This window comes from Saprolegnia diclina (genome assembly GCF_000281045.1).
Source record: "Saprolegnia diclina VS20 unplaced genomic scaffold supercont1.62, whole genome shotgun sequence".
In the NCBI taxonomy this organism is placed as follows: domain Eukaryota; phylum Oomycota; class Saprolegniomycetes; order Saprolegniales; family Saprolegniaceae; genus Saprolegnia; species Saprolegnia diclina.
In genome coordinates this window covers 18,987-33,489 of record NW_008246129.1, presented here as the reverse complement: position 1 = coordinate 33,489, position 14,503 = coordinate 18,987, and the positions used below count along the sequence as shown (strand labels likewise).

General features: G+C 59.1%; 7 protein-coding genes across 7 annotated transcripts; 1 reads left to right on the top strand and 6 right to left on the bottom strand.

Moving 5' to 3' along the window:
- Positions 1-912: 912 nt before the first annotated feature.
- Positions 913-2,637, bottom strand: SDRG_13623 (hypothetical protein; the record flags this gene model as incomplete). The annotated part of the gene is made up of 9 exons (XM_008619720.1): positions 913-972; positions 1,020-1,073; positions 1,114-1,192; positions 1,241-1,382; positions 1,428-1,486; positions 1,826-1,871; positions 1,924-1,978; positions 2,029-2,376; positions 2,503-2,637. The coding sequence occupies 9 exons, from the start codon at positions 2,635-2,637 to the stop codon at positions 913-915; spliced, it is 978 nt and encodes a 325-aa protein (XP_008617942.1).
- Positions 2,638-2,885: 248 nt separating this feature from the next.
- SDRG_13622 (hypothetical protein) lies at positions 2,886-3,659 on the bottom strand. The gene has a single exon (XM_008619719.1). The coding sequence runs from the start codon at positions 3,625-3,627 to the stop codon at positions 2,947-2,949; it is 681 nt and encodes a 226-aa protein (XP_008617941.1). The 5' UTR covers positions 3,628-3,659; the 3' UTR covers positions 2,886-2,946.
- Positions 3,660-3,962: 303 nt separating this feature from the next.
- SDRG_13621 (hypothetical protein) lies at positions 3,963-4,549 on the bottom strand (the record flags this gene model as incomplete). Its single annotated transcript, XM_008619718.1, has 1 exon — positions 3,963-4,549. One exon carries the CDS (start codon positions 4,547-4,549, stop codon positions 4,052-4,054), a length of 498 nt encoding a protein of 165 aa, XP_008617940.1. The 3' UTR covers positions 3,963-4,051.
- Positions 4,550-4,645: 96 nt separating this feature from the next.
- Positions 4,646-5,371, bottom strand: SDRG_13620 (hypothetical protein; the record flags this gene model as incomplete). The annotated part of the gene is made up of 1 exon (XM_008619717.1): positions 4,646-5,371. The coding sequence occupies one exon, from the start codon at positions 5,369-5,371 to the stop codon at positions 4,646-4,648; it is 726 nt and encodes a 241-aa protein (XP_008617939.1).
- Positions 5,372-6,059: 688 nt separating this feature from the next.
- SDRG_13619 (hypothetical protein) lies at positions 6,060-8,411 on the top strand (the record flags this gene model as incomplete). Its single annotated transcript, XM_008619716.1, has 9 exons — positions 6,060-6,106; positions 6,152-6,775; positions 6,817-6,970; positions 7,016-7,272; positions 7,329-7,523; positions 7,576-7,696; positions 7,744-7,941; positions 7,998-8,162; positions 8,214-8,411. The coding sequence occupies exons 1-9, from the start codon at positions 6,063-6,065 to the stop codon at positions 8,409-8,411; spliced, it is 1,956 nt and encodes a 651-aa protein (XP_008617938.1). The 5' UTR covers positions 6,060-6,062.
- Positions 8,409-11,883, bottom strand: SDRG_13618 (hypothetical protein). The gene is made up of 3 exons (XM_008619715.1): positions 10,655-11,883; positions 9,580-10,613; positions 8,409-9,535 (listed from the first exon to the last, which is right to left on the bottom strand). Exons 1-3 carry the CDS (start codon positions 11,840-11,842, stop codon positions 8,482-8,484), a joined length of 3,276 nt encoding a protein of 1,091 aa, XP_008617937.1. The 5' UTR covers positions 11,843-11,883; the 3' UTR covers positions 8,409-8,481.
- A 282-nt stretch (positions 11,884-12,165) lies between these two features.
- Positions 12,166-14,433, bottom strand: SDRG_13617 (hypothetical protein). Its single transcript, XM_008619714.1, has 3 exons — positions 12,819-14,433; positions 12,675-12,772; positions 12,166-12,629 (listed from the first exon to the last, which is right to left on the bottom strand). The coding sequence occupies exons 1-3, from the start codon at positions 14,416-14,418 to the stop codon at positions 12,213-12,215; spliced, it is 2,115 nt and encodes a 704-aa protein (XP_008617936.1). The 5' UTR covers positions 14,419-14,433; the 3' UTR covers positions 12,166-12,212.
- Between the last annotated feature and the right edge of the window lie 70 nt (positions 14,434-14,503).

The window sequence follows — 14,503 nt, the reverse complement described above, 5'->3', positions numbered from 1 at the left end:
GAACGTGGCACTCCAAATTCTGAGCCGACCTCAACGGATCTGCTGACTACACCATGTGCCCACGCTTTGCCTTGGAAGCAACAGAACGCGCCATTCAACATGCTGTATGTAGCGACGTAGGCGAGACGCAAGCGACGCGTTATCGATACACAGCGCTACCAATTCTGGAAGCGCGGGATCAACGGATAGGGCCGTCGGCCAGCTTGGCGACGTTGCACTGGAGTAACTCGCAGCGCAGGCCAGTGCACTAACCGCTCGGTTAGCACAACCTTCATCGCAGCCGACGTACCGTGAGCGCAGGCTGTGGCTTTCCGTCGAGGTAAAAGTGGAACGTGGGCATGTCCTGTATCAGACGCTGCTAAGGACAGCGTACGCAAAAAAGGACGTACACACACATTGGCAAGAACCGCCGCATCGTCCATCGCATGCACATCGACTTGAGCAAATTCGACCGTCGGATAGGTGGCACTAGAATGAAAAGGGCATGTGAGACCGAGCGACCAAGAAGACGTACCATAAAGCGTGCAACGTAGGGCGTAAGATCGAGCAGGGACCGCTCCAGTGCGCTGTAAAGTAGACAACACGTCGCTTGTGGGGCGCTGTGATCCACGCCTCGTATGCGTCAAGTGTCGTGAGTGGAACGAAGTGCGGCGCAGCTCGATCGTTCCGGGCCGACCCGGTCGAGTAGCGATGCATTCTCACGGTAGCTCTGACACGACGCATGACTGGAAATGACGCCAACGGGTGCTTGTGACGAACGTGTGCCTGGGAGACGGCGCAGTGTCGTCGATGTCCCATTCGTCAATCGATAAATTTCGTGGAAGTTTGCTTGCCAATAGGTGACAAGAAAACACAAACCAACGGACAAAACTTAATGACATTCAATGGACAACACACGACGCAATGAGCACGTTACAAGTCGGCAAGCTTTTGAATGTTGTCCTTGAGCTGGTTGACGTCGATGCCTGCGAGCTAGAAGTCGTTCATGAGCGTTCTCGTTTGATGCAGACAATGTATACCTCGAGTGGTTCTTGCAACTTGCCGTTGGCATAGAAATGGAACGTGGGCATATCCTACTCGCGACGTTGGATGTGGCATCGACGATACACGTACCCGAATGCCGGCCTCCACCGCCGTGTCGTCGAGCTCGTGCACGTCCAGCTGGGCAAAGTTGAGGTTCGGAAAGGCGTTGCTACGAGCAAATAGTCCATGGATATCGTGCAACTTTGAGCGTTCGTACCTCAGCTCGGAGAAAATCGGCGCGATCGCGTTGCACGGGCCGCTCCACGGCGCCGTAAAGTACACAATGCTCTTGGCCTCTGGCTTGGCAATCAGCGACGCGTACTCGGTCTCGGACTCGAGCACTTGAACGCGGGACGACGCTATTGTGCGTAGATCAGACTTGGATCGATCGTCCCGTAGGCTACCAAAGGTGCGCGAGAGCGTGCGGAGGCGGCGGGTAGACGACGACGCGAGGCGGAGCATGCTAAAGGTATCGATCGAGCGTGTGGAGGCAAAATGCAAAATGAGCAACTTCAACAAGACGCTTTGAAAAAGAAGACGCGGACAGTAGGACGGTTCATGGCTCGGTTCCATATATTTTCATCAACTGCAAGGCAGAGAAAGCGCGCCAAAAACAAGCAGCGACGCCGTATCAGACGCAAACTGGTCAGGCCTTATCTTTGTGCACGGCGTGGCACCTTGCGCTGGCGATCCTGTTGATGCAACGTCTCGTGTTGGGCGCTACATCCCACGACGACCAATCAGCGACCGATTCGAGATGGGTTGAACGACTGACCAGAGCCCGTATGCTTGCCGTAGGGACATCCCACGCCGCTTCTTCAAGAGGGTGGACCCATCTCGCTTGAAATCTAGAAGGACAAGATTTGTAGAATGCTGCACAGATGCACTCTTGCGCCGTACCGAACCAGAGCAAGGCGCGCCAGAGGCTCTCGTCGTTGAGGTACCCGAGGAAGGCCTACAAAAGATTTGAGCGATGTGGTATCATAGTATCGTACGACTACGTACGTGGTTGATCTGGGCGCAGCGAACAAGGGACGTAGCGTCCAAGTAGGACAAAATGTGCCGCTGCACAGCGCTTGGAAGGCCGTCGAGGTCGCCAGTTGCACGATGGGGATGGGGCTCAAGCACAGAGCCGAGCACGCTGCGCGCGACGCGAAGTGTCACCCATTCTTGCTGGCACATGTAGGCTCCGACCTGGAATGTACCGTCTTGGGGTGCGCTAACAGCGCAGACGTACGACCGCAAGCGGAACGCGACCCGCCACACGCGCTCAGTTGATGTGCAGTGCACGACATACCGGTCGGGCAGGTGGATGCCGCGGAGTGTGACGTGGTGTCCGCAGTCGTCCTGGAACTACTGCAGCGGGTAGATGCCCGACACGACGACAGGCGATCGTGTTTGAGCTGTGTAGTGCTTGGGCGACCGCCGCCAGCGATGCAGCGTCATCGCGTGCTCGATCATGCAGCGCAAGAGGTGTACCTTCTCTTCGTCGAGGGCAAGGTAACGCTCCGTGTTGCGTGGGGAGGGTCGCCGGGGCAGCTTGCACATCACCGAGATACGAGGCGCCGGCTTGGCCTTGGCACTGCCCAAGATCCACTCAAAGAACCGCTGCATGTCCACGCGCAAATTGCACTTTGCCGTTTCGCCCTTTCTGTACATCCTGGCCGTTGATTGGCTTGTGCATGAGGTATCTTGCAAATCACGTCTTTCCGCCTGACCTCCGCCGCGACCGAGTTACCATCTCGTCGGGGGTGCCTGCAATCACTGTGGTTTGCAGTATGCGCACGTTGGAGTATCTCCACCTTTCCGTGTACGCTGTTTGATGACTGGTATTGGGGATCTCCTGGGACGAGTGCACTGGGTGGCTTTTAGAGCGTTGATCTTTTAACAACAACAACAATACGGCAATTCGTTGACGGAATTTTAGTCGAACTTGTTTTCCGACCTTGTCGTCGGTTGCCTGTCGACTGGAATCGCCATGGGTATGGCCGAGATCTGCTGGGTAGGATAGGCAGACTGCTGCCCGTAGCCTTCGGTCGGCAGCGCTTGCTGGGCATACGACAGCGGTTGTTGGGATGTTGGCGGCAAGTAGATGGCATACGGTTGGCTTGGACCGGTGTTGGGTGGTGCGTATTGGTAAAAGGGCGGCTGGCTCTGGTTGGACCCATAGTTGGGCTGGCTTGCATACTCGTATTGTGGGCGAGAGACCTCGGAGAGGTGAATGTACTCGGCGCGGCGGCGCATTTCGCGCTTTTTGCGGCATCGCTTGAGAATACACCACACGAGGATGACGACCAAAGCGATACCGAGCACCTCGTGCTGCTTGACGGTATTTGCCTCGGGTGTCTCGCCTACGGGCGGTGGCGTTGGGGCTATGAACGTCGGGATGTGCAGGCATTGGCAAAAGTACGGCGAGACAAAGCACTGCGCTCCCTGCGGGCAGCAGCAATCGGTGTCCTGGTACGGCCCGCAGTAGTGGCCAGACGCGCCCTTGAACGCCTCGGAGCAGTCGCCGTCCTTCGCGCACTCATGACATCCGCCCTCTGCGAAACTCACGCAGCTCGCGAGGATGGTGAAGGCGACCGTGACGAGTCGACGAGCCATCGTGCGATTCTGAACCTTTGCAACTCACTGGCTGATACGAATTTCGAACCTCAAACTTCGAGAGCATTTCTTCGGCTGGGGGACACTCCAACCTTGCAGCAAGTTTATTGACCCTTGCTCGCAGCAACAACTGTACCGGTAGGCGGGCACAGATGACGTCCTTGACCAGGTCCTTGGCTGCTAAAGTATTATACTGTACGTTTCGTACAGCGACGCCAAGGGTTTGTGTCCCAAAACCTATCTTTCTTCTCTGGTCAAGTTTGTAGCCCATTGCCCAGGCAGACGTCATTTGTTGATCACCAACACCGGTGGCGGAACGAGGTACCAGTCAGCAATTGGGCTTATACGAATCGTCTTGTACATTAAATCCTTAACATAGTGAAATACAAGCTTGTGGGACCTTCTTACGAGGACGACTTGATGATTAGGGCTGTGTGGCGCACTTGGTTGCCACCGGAAGCGACGCGTACGCACGGTCGTTGTCCGCTCGCACCGCGATTCCGTTCGTCATCGCGACACCAGGTGTCTGGAGCTCAGCTGTGCGGCACCGGCGGGCCTGGGCAGCTTGATGCCACGTGATGCACTTGATGAGGAGGCGGGGCAGCAAACAAGCTGTGATGAGGACCGCGGCGATGATACCGACCCACATCTCGATGAGATAGGCAGACGGCGAGGGTTGCTTGGGCTCCTTGCGCCGGCAGTGGCAGTGGTCGCGCGTCGAGGCGCAGATCTGACTCCGCGGGCAGCAGCACGCTTCGCCTGAAGCCAGCGGGTCACAAGCAATGCCGGATCGGTTCTGGTACGCCAACGTACAATTGCCTGTGGCTGCGCACGCAATACAGCCGGGTGTAGCCACGGGCGTTGCCGTCGGAAGAAGCAGCAGCAACGTCAATACTGTGGTTCGGTAGTACCGGTACTTCATCGATGATACGTGCAAAGCGAATGGAGAAATCAAAAGTCGGAAAAGGTTCAAATCGTAAATGCCTTTCCGGCGCAAAATCACCACGAGAATAGTGTCCTAAAAGTCACCGCTAAAGGTGTCGCCGCCAGTATCGCCGCCAAAGTCACCGCCGCCCGTGTCGCCGGCGAAATCGTACGACTGGTAGTTGCCGCCATCGTAAGACTCGTGAGAGTGCATGGCCTCGGCGAGCACGACGCCCGTCGCGAGGCCGGCCGCGGTGCCAAGCGCTACGTCACCGCCAGAGTAGTTGTTTTGGTACGATTGGTACACAACCGGGGCCGGCGGTGCGTTCGCATAGACGACCGCGGGCTGCCCGCCGTACGGCGTCGCGTACGGAGGCTGGGCGCTGTACTGAGGCTGGGTGACGTACTGCGGCTGGGCAACGTACTGAGGTTGAGCGACGTACTGCGGCTGGCTGCCGATCGCGACGTATGCGGGCTCGTCGCGCGACTTGCAGCAGCGGCAGCAGAGGCAGCAGCAGATGACGAACGCGAGGAAGGAAAAAATACCGCCGCCCACAATACCACCCGAGTGCGAGCTTGACGAGGGGCTTCGGAGTTGAACGGCGCGGCAGCGGCAGTCGAACGGCGACATGTTGCACTGCGCTTGGGCGGGGCAGCAGCACGTGACGCCGCCGCTAAAGCGGCCACAGAACTGACCGGGAGCGCCCTTGAAGGCTTGAGCACACATGCCCGTGTTGGCGCACGTATCGCAGCCCGCAGACGCTTCGACGGAGACGGCGCATGCAAAGAGGAGCGCCGAGAGGAGCACGAGACTGCGCATGATGCCTGACTCAAAATCGGAAGTGGCTCAAGTTTTTCTTTGGTCTGGAGGGGACCATCACACAAGTACCTACATTCTTCACGGTTGAAGCGATGAAAACGCGCCGCTATGAATTCAGCCCAAGTTGCGCGATTATCACTTCGCGGTGCTGACACCGAGAAGTCTCTTTCGCAGTCGTTGCAGGCTCCTTCATCGTATAGCGAGTGTAGATCGCTGCGGCCTGCTTGGCGAGACCCTGCTGCTGGCATGTACCTCCCTGGTTTTATACACGTGTACGATAGTGCCAAGGAAAGAGCGACGAAAGCGAACACACAGTCGTTATTTATAATAGCAAGGAATTTCTTGAGGTTGGCGGTACTGCGTAGGCTCTACAGGGATCGATCGAGTGCACAGGATCTTAGTTCCGGGATGATTCCTCGCCGAAATTGCGAGGAAGCGATACCATGGCCGTCGGCCTCTTGCTTTCGCGAAGAGGAACTCGTTTTTCTGTACTACCGTTGTACCGGGTTGTTGTTCAACCATGGGCACCGTTGTGGCAGAAAGCATCGCCATGGCCATGTGCTCAATCGAGTGTCGTGGCAGTACAACGTGGCGTATGCCACATTTAAGCATCCGCGAGCGTTGATTGGTCCGAGGCATGCCATTCGTCCGAAGGCACAAAAAAATCGCGCCGCCTTTCACCGCAAGCAACATGCAAGCCGCGCCAACGCCACCGCCGGGCGTTGTCCCGCTCAGGTCCGTTGCTGCATGCGTCGATGCGGATCACTCATATTGCGTTAGCCACAAGCGCCGCCCGACTGAGATCCTCGTGCAAGAAGACCCGACCGTCGACCTCGTCTGTGCGACGACGCGCGCGTCGCAGGTCGACATTGCCGAGCTCAAGCGCCAGATCGTGTCGCTGCCCGAAAGCCGCTGGTCGGAAGAGTACCAGAGCACGAGCAATGTATCGCTCCGCCGGCCCTTCCACGACAAGGTTGGCGTCAACAAGATCATCTGCATCTTCTCCGACAACCACCTCGAGAACGTCTACCTGCTGCCCGAGTGGACGATTTGGCGCCCGCTCCTCGAGCCGCTCTTTGCCGCGATCGATGTTCCTGTTGAGCGCGTCGTGCGCTGCCTCTTTGCACGCCTCCCGCCCAAGGTGCTCATCCCCGCCCACCACGACAATGGCCCGTGGGTCGGTCGCACGCACCGCATCCACGTACCGATTGTGACCTTTCCCGAGGTCGAGTTCAAGAGCGGCCGCCTCGAGGAGAGCATGAGTCGGTTTGCGTTCAACGAAGGCTCGATCGTCGAGCTCAACAACGCGGCCAAGCACAGCGTGTACAACGGCGCGGACGAGTACCGCGTGCACCTCATCTTTGATGTCATCGACGAGCTGCACGTGCCAACGCCTCTCTTCGCGTACACCAAAAAATATACGAGCAACGCTAACCCTGCTGTAGGACGCTCGAGGCGGGGCAGCGCTGCCGCCAAGTCCGTGGCCGCGTCGAGCTCATTTCTGCCACGGACGAGCTCGACAACTCGGCCGGCGCCAAGATTGCTGCAAGCATGCTAACAGCACTCACCGCGCAGCTCAAGGCCGAGTCCAGCGACGAGGTAGCGCGTTTCGTGACGACCGCACCACGTGACGCGTCCTTGTAGGCCGCGACGACCTTTGCCACGGCGTGCCGTCACTTTTTCATCGAGCAAATCGACGCGATGGAATTTGCGACCGCTGTACGCGCAACGTGCCCAGCGGCAGTTGAGCCGATGGTGCTCGAGATGCTCGGACACGTCGACCGCGTCATGGCTGCCGAGGCCGCGCGCGCGCTTCGGGCGCTTACGATTGGCTGGACGCCGTCGTATGCGATCCTCGGCGTGCAAAAGTGCGGCACAACATCGCTCTATCAGCACCTTGGGTACGTCAGCAACATGGAAGATTCACAAATGTGATGATGGAATATATTGTCTCTAGGCAGCACCCGTCGATTGTGAACGGTCAGCGTCGCGAGCCGCACTTTTTCGACTGGGCGTGGACCAAGGCGGCGACGACGCCCGTCACAGACGAGCTCCTTGCGCCTGCCAAGGCTATTCTTCAGACGTACGACGACCTCGCAAAGGACGCTACAGTCACCGACGACGAGACGACGTACTCGACTCTGGATATGCGGTATGATTTCTGTCTTGTCACGAGCATATATATAATGATTCACGATATGTAGGGCCAAGTACTTGCTCTCGCTCCAGGCGCCGCTTGAGACGTGGGCGCCCAAAATTCTGCTGGCCGAGTCCACGCCGAGCTACCTCTTGTACGGTGCGCCGATCGCCAAGCGTTTCCAGCAGGTAGGATGATGAGCTAGAGTTGGGGTCGAATTTATGGAGTTGTATAGCTCTTTCCCCACACGCGCTTTATCGTGATGATGCGGGACCCGGTCAAGCGCGCATACTCGCACTACCAAATGACTGCCGATGCCGTGGGCACGACCAAGCAGCTCGAAATGCGTGCCGCGGTCGCAGGCAAGTCGTTCGATGACGTCATCAACGACGACCTTGCGTTGCTCCAGGTATCGATTTATCCATGTTGCAATGTGTCATTGACGAATTGTATGCGCAGGACGTGCTCGCCAAGCCAACGTGCCCACAGACGTTCGAAGCGTACGTCGATCGTCTGCCCAAGACGCACGGCGCGCACTCGTACATTGGCCGCGGTCTCTACGCGCTCCAGCTCCAGATCTGGTTCCAGCACTTTCCCCGAAACCAATTTTTGCTTTTGAACCTCGATGCGCTCAAGACCCCCGAGTCAACGCAGGTACTATCCCAACGATCGCTCTAGCCCATTCGATATATCCTATCCATCTAGACGACGGTCAACGAAGCACTGACCTTCCTCGGACTGCCGCCGCATGTGCTGCAAGACACGGCCGCGCACAACACGCGGGCGTACGACCCGATGCCGGCGGCGGCCAAGGCCAAGCTCGAGGCGTTCTACGCGCCGTTCAATGCGCACCTGCGGTCGCTCGCGCCGTCCTTTGACTTTACGTGGTCGACGCAGCCATAGATAGACACATCAATGCATTTTCGAGCGCGAAAAACAAGACCAACATGGTTCAAAAAGTGTAGCAAAAGTACTACGAGTGGGCGCGACTGCCGCCACCTGTGCCTGGTGGGCACTTGTACGCAGATGGAAGCAAGTAGTTTTGCCACGAGCTGAAGCAGTACTGCGCCGACCCAATGTTTTTGCGCGCGTTCTCGCGACGAACGCCGTACGTGCGCAGCAGCTGCGTCCACATGGCCACGTCGCTCGTGTCCATAAACTTGGCTTCTTCGAGCGTCACCGACATGGCCGTCCGGTCTTTCGCCGACTTGCAGCACGTGACGCGGCCGCCGCCGACCTGCCGCGTAATCCACGACGTCTGCTCGAGGATCGCCATACGCTTTTCGTCCTTCGTATCAAAGATGGCTTGCTTGGCGTTGTGCCACACGGCCATGACGGCCGGCGACGCATTCACGACGACCAAGTACGACTCGAGCACGTTCGCGCTCTCTTGGTTGATTGCGTGCTGGAGCTGGCTCTTGCGCACAGTGTTGGCCACGGTCTGGAGCTCGTTCATGCCCTGGTTGAAGAGCACGGGCACGACCTTGACAAAGAGCACGCGCGCTGCCGGCAGCTTCACGGGGCAGTACACCGCACCGGACGCCAAATCCTGACCCGGCACGCGGTGCATGGACGGCGCGAGCGTGTAGTTGTCGCTGCAAATGAGCGGCACTTCGACGACAAGACCTTGCGGCCCCGACGAGATGGCAACCGAAAATGCGGCCGACGCGGCATCCGGCACCAAGCGCAGCCGGATGGTCACGTACGCCAGTGCCTTGACGGCCGCGTCCATGTCCCCGAGCATACCGGCTTCTGACCCTACCGTCGAGAGAAGGCTCTCGACGTTGAAGAGGAAGCCTGCCGTTTGCAGCTGCGTGAGGTACGCCTTGGGCGACACAGTGGGCGACGACGTGTGCAACTGCGTAAACAGCGTCTGCTGGAAGCACGGCACGAGCGCACTCACAGCTTGCGTGAACGCGACATCGAGGCGCTGGTCAATGTGCCACTCAAGCGCATACATATCGCGCTGGAGCGCCTGCGTTGTGTTGTCGGACCAGTCGGTGGCTTTGAGCGACCGTTCGCGCAGCCTACGCACGCTTCTCAGCCAAAGGTGAAACAAAAGTAAGCAGACCGTTCAAGGTCGTCCCGGAGCTGGCGAATGCCGCCTTGGCCAAAACCGTAGACGTGGGCCGCAAACGCGCCGACCGTCGTCGTGCCAAAGAGCTCGTGGCCGCGGAAGATCGTGTCGAGCGCCGACTGCGACCGCACGCGAATGTCGTCGCGCCAATCAACCTCGGTTTCTTCGTCGATCGTCGGCGGCATCGGCGACGACGACGACGAGGTCTGCGCCGCATCGCCCAGCGTCAAAAGGTGCATGTGCATGTTGAGAGCGACGAAGCGCAGCTCGGCGTCGGCCTTTTTCGTGCTTGGCTTGAAGCTGAGCTGGAACTTGTCCGGGTGGCCGTACGCTTCAAGGGCGGCTTGCACAACGGCGATGTACGCCTCCATGTCTTGCAGCATCGACCCACGCCACTTTCGGTTCGTGCGCTTCCGAGCGTTGCCTTGGAGCTGATAAATCATTTCGGTGAGGAGACTCGTTGTTGAGACGGGCGACGACCGTGGGTCGTCCTCGTCGCTGTCGTCGTCGAGGTGGTTGGTCGCGGTGCCGCTGAAGCTGCCGAGGCCGTGGCGAGGTATGTGCAGAAGCGTCGATCGGTTCGCCTGCAGGACTTGCGCCATCCAGTTGGCCTTTTGCACGAGGTCGGCTTGAATCAGCTGGAGCATCTGGTATGGGATCTCGTACGTCCATGGACTCTCGACCAGCGCCTCCTCCACGAGCACTTTGCCATGCAAGAAGCTGCGCGTGATACACGCCGACGTGTCCATGACGCCCGGTGCTTCGCAACGCACGACGAGGAGGCCCGTGTTGCTCACGCACACATCGCCCCGGAACGAACTTGAGAGGCGGTAGAGCTGGCTCTGCCCGAGCTCGAGCGGCTTGAGCATGGCCTCGCCGACGAGGTTTTGGGACGAGAGATCCGAGAGCGTGTTCCAATTGCGGATGCTATAGACACGGATGCGCAGCACGTGCATCGCGTCGAGGGGCACCTTGACCATCACGTGAAACTGTGGGTCCGTCGTGTGGGCGAGCTCCGACCGTCCAAGCTACGATGAATCACATACATGGACATTTTGGAGCGTCGTACCTCAATGTCGTCGACGCCGTCTTGCAGCATGTGCACAATCACAAGGGAGGCGTGGACGTCTTGGCCGCCGTGCTTGAGCTGAAAGCACTGAAACGAGAGCCAGAGCGCGTCGAGGAGGCCGGGTGGCGTCGGCAGCGTCGTCGGATTCACGGGCGTCGCATGGGGCGTAAAGGGCTGTATGCTGAGGTACGGCGCCGCCTCTTGCGTTGGCGTCGACGCAAGCAAGAGCGGGCTCGGGCGGTGCCATCGAAAGTCCTTTCCAAACCCACTCGTGATGCCAAGGTGCTTCCCCAGGAGCGGCGTCGTCTCGCCCGTCGACATGTTTGACCGCCACAAATTCGGGTCCACGTCCCACATGACAATGACAAAGAAGACGGCCGGTATGAGCTCCGGAAGAACGTACCCGACGCCAAGGCACCAGTTCGGGTCCTGAATCGAGCCGCACTCCTTGTGGGCCCACGGGTGCTGAAGGTACAGGAACGCGCGGAGCAAGAAGAGGACGGACGAGCCGGCAAAGATGCAGTTGAGGTAGCACAGCGCGCGGTGGATCTTCTGGACCGCGTGGACGCTCAAGCTCGTGTCATCTTCGTCAATGAGCCGCTGGACGCGCATGCGCATCTTGCAGATCGAGAAGAGAAGGCCAATACAGAGGAGGAGACTGCCCATGACGACGAGCAGCACGGGAAGCATATCGGACCAGTAGCTCGCGGCCACGTCTTTGTTGCTGGACGTCGGCGTGAAGAAGACGTCGAGCTCGAGGCACAGTACGACAGCGTAGAGCGCCACGTTGATGTACAGGAACGAGTGCCATACGCGCTTGGAGCGCGCCGACGACGACGGGTTCACGACGTCAAACCAAAAGAAGACTTGGAAGAGCATGAGCGAGAAGAAGAGGCAGAGCGCGGTGCGGTTGAGTACGTCGCGGACGCCTGCCGGCGGCGCCGTGAGAAGCGAGAGCGATCGGAGGCAGCAGAAGGTCGTCACGAGGTACTGGAAGACCTTTTGCCGCGTGAGCAAGCGCGGGCGCATCTGGAAGCTGCGCGTGAAGGCGACGACGCCGACGCCGAGGTAGAGGCCGATGCAGAGGAGCTGGACCGACGGCGAGAGCTGCGGGAGGTACTCAAGCTCGCTCATGACGACGTCGGGGCGGCGGATGTGCTGCATGTCGCCTACTGACGCGCGTGTCATGGGCGCAACGATGAACTATCACGCGAAGAAGATCCACCTCGACTATACCCAACATCCGACGGCCAAGGCCATTGGCTATAATTCATTGATTTTCGCGCCCTGGCCAATCGACGGCCGAGTCAGACTCGACGTGCAGCTCGGCGCAGAGCTGTAGCAGGCAGAGTGCCACTGCATGGAGCTCCAAGGGAGCTTACGATGGACGACGACGTTGACGGCGGCGCGTAGTCTCCTCGAGCCTGCCGCTGGCGCCACTTGCAGCATGCAATGCTTGTGCACCGGCTCGATTCGCGCTTCGCCTCTGCGATGACGCCCAACCGCCAACGGCAATGACTAATGTGTGTACTACAATCGTACAAGGACTAACTATACCCTACCCACGGTGCGCCTGTTGGATTCGAATGCGTGGAATCGCGACTGCTTCGTCCTTTGGCAGCGTCGCGGCAATGCTGTAGTACATCTCGAGCTGCGCAATGTACTCGGTGAACGACGCGCGCTCGTACGCGAGCGGTGGCGCCTTGCTCGCGCGCAGCGTCTCGAGGAGAAGATGGTCAAACGGTTCATACTCGACGTGCGTGCTGCCGCTCTCGTCGAGCCCGAGGAGGATACTGTCCGAGTGCGCGCCGAGCTGCCGCCGGTCGCCAAAGATGTAGATGAGCAAGAGATGGTAGCAGAACCGGACGTCGCGGGACCAGTGACCAAAGAGCCTCGGGAACGCGTCGACGAGCAAACTCAATACGTGCTTTTGGAGCGGAACGGCAAAGTGGCCAATGCAGTGCAGGAGAAAGACCTAGCGTCGCTGTACAGACTCGGCGTACAACGCAAGGACGCCTACTTGGATGGCCTTGAGTCGATCCATGCGGTCGGACGAAAGAAGCGTGACGATGAACTTGCGCAAGAGGGCTTGGGTCGCGTCATTGTCGATGCAAGCCGCTAAGGACGCAGATAAGAATACGATCGTCTTTTGCGATCCACCTACTTGGCGCGTGCGTGATCCACTGCTCGAGGAGCGCGAGGCTCGGGACCGCCGACCGGACGTAGAAGCAGTTCAAGTGCTCGTACATGGCGGCCATATACGGTGCGAATGACTGCTGCGTGAGCATGACGATGGCTTCGATCGTGGAGAAGACGACACGTGGGTGCTTGACGTCAAAGGGCAGTCGCCGATCGAGCTTGGCCTTGCGCGTCGAAATCAAGTGGAAGCGGAGCCCGTTCGTGTCTTCGTCGCAGTCGAACGTTTGGTACGCAAAGCTCTTTTCAAAGAGGTTGGCCGCGCGGCGCTGGAGCGCCGCGAACGGAGGAACGTCGGCCCACGGAATGTGCCCTCGACTCGTGCGCTGAATGTGCTCGGTCGTTGCCATCCAAAGACTCAGAAAGAGGTCGAGGCACAGACTCGAGTCAATGCAATTGTTGTCGCCGTCGCTTCTGTCCTCGCCGTCAAACGACCTCGCGTGGTCGTCCATAAAGATGTCCGACTCCGAGTACGGCGCAGATGCGTCCTCTGGCGGAGTCTCGAGGATAACGTCGAGCGCAGCTAGCGCGTGTGTTTCAATGGTCTCGAGCGCGACATCGTCGAGGAACCGGTCCCAGCCGTAGAACGCCGAGTTGTCTTCCTGGAAAAAGCTTTTGGCCCGTGCCAAAAATCGAGGCTTGCGTGGTGGCGTCCCGCTAAAGCCAAAGCGGTCAAAGAGGTCGAGCACGAGCCTCTGTAGCGACGGGAGTCGGCAGTAGAGCACGGCCAGCACGTCGACAAAGAAAGGCCGGTGCACTTGGACCAGCGCCGCTGCGTACACCAGCGTGCGCGTCGAGAGATTTATGTACCGCTCGAGAAGCTGCACCGGGTCTTTCGCGAGTGGCGGGGCTTCATATGCGTAGACAGCGTCGACGTCAGGGTCCGACGACGTCTGGCGGCGCTTGGAGACCCACGTCGACGACTTGCGGAATGGTGGGTGTGACCGCTGGCTCGACACGTCGGCCTTGCTCCAGCGCTCGATCGTGTCCTCCGTCACGGCCACGTACGCTTCGTAGACTTTGGCAAACTCGCGCCGCTCCATGAGCTTGAACATGAGCGACTCGGCCTTCTGCCGCTTGAGCTGGTCGTTGAAGCCGATGGTTTCTTGGAGCGCCGCAGTCGACCACGGAATGCAGGACGCGAGGAGGATGTCCCAGAGCTGCAAAAGCAGCTTGGAGAGCTCGCCAATCGTTGCTCGCGGATGTTTGGCTGCTGTGGCGGACGTGGCCTCGACGTCCATGAAGAGCGCGCACTCGAGACTGTCAAGGACGTCGGGCTGAAGAAGCGGGTACGTTGGCGCCTTGTCGCTACCGTCGTTGCTACTCGGACTCTTGTTGTTGCTGTTGTTGTTACTGCTGCTGGCGCTGCTAGCGCGCAGCCGAATGTCGGCATCATGTTGCTGCTGGATCACGCCGGTCGCGATCTCGATGAACGCGTGTGAGACGGACGACGGGGTCTGGAGGCAGGTAAATAGGCCTGCGTGGCGACTGCCTTTCTTCTGGCGGCCCTTGGCCTTCTTCGGGCCCGCGACGCGCCCGAGCATGAAGCGGAACCCATGCGCCACCATGGCGGAGGATTCGATTGTGTTCAGAAAACTGCGCCGTTTGGACCTCGCGGCTTCGAACTTCGAGAATTGCAAGGAGGATTCGGGT

Coding starts and splice junctions, on each gene's coding strand:
- SDRG_13622 (XM_008619719.1), bottom strand. CDS start 3,627: ATGGCTCGTCGACTCGTCACGGTCGCCTTCACCATCCTCGCGAGCTGC.
- SDRG_13618 (XM_008619715.1), bottom strand. CDS start 11,842: ATGACACGCGCGTCAGTAGGCGACATGCAGCACATCCGCCGCCCCGAC. Junction 10,614..10,654: donor ACGGCGTCGACGACATTGAG/GTACGACGCTCC, acceptor GATTCATCGTAG/CTTGGACGGTCGGAGCTCGC. Junction 9,536..9,579: donor CTCCGGGACGACCTTGAACG/GTCTGCTTACTT, acceptor AAGCGTGCGTAG/GCTGCGCGAACGGTCGCTCA.
- SDRG_13617 (XM_008619714.1), bottom strand. CDS start 14,418: ATGGTGGCGCATGGGTTCCGCTTCATGCTCGGGCGCGTCGCGGGCCCG. Junction 12,773..12,818: donor GTGGATCACGCACGCGCCAA/GTAGGTGGATCG, acceptor CTGCGTCCTTAG/CGGCTTGCATCGACAATGAC. Junction 12,630..12,674: donor ATCGACTCAAGGCCATCCAA/GTAGGCGTCCTT, acceptor CAGCGACGCTAG/GTCTTTCTCCTGCACTGCAT.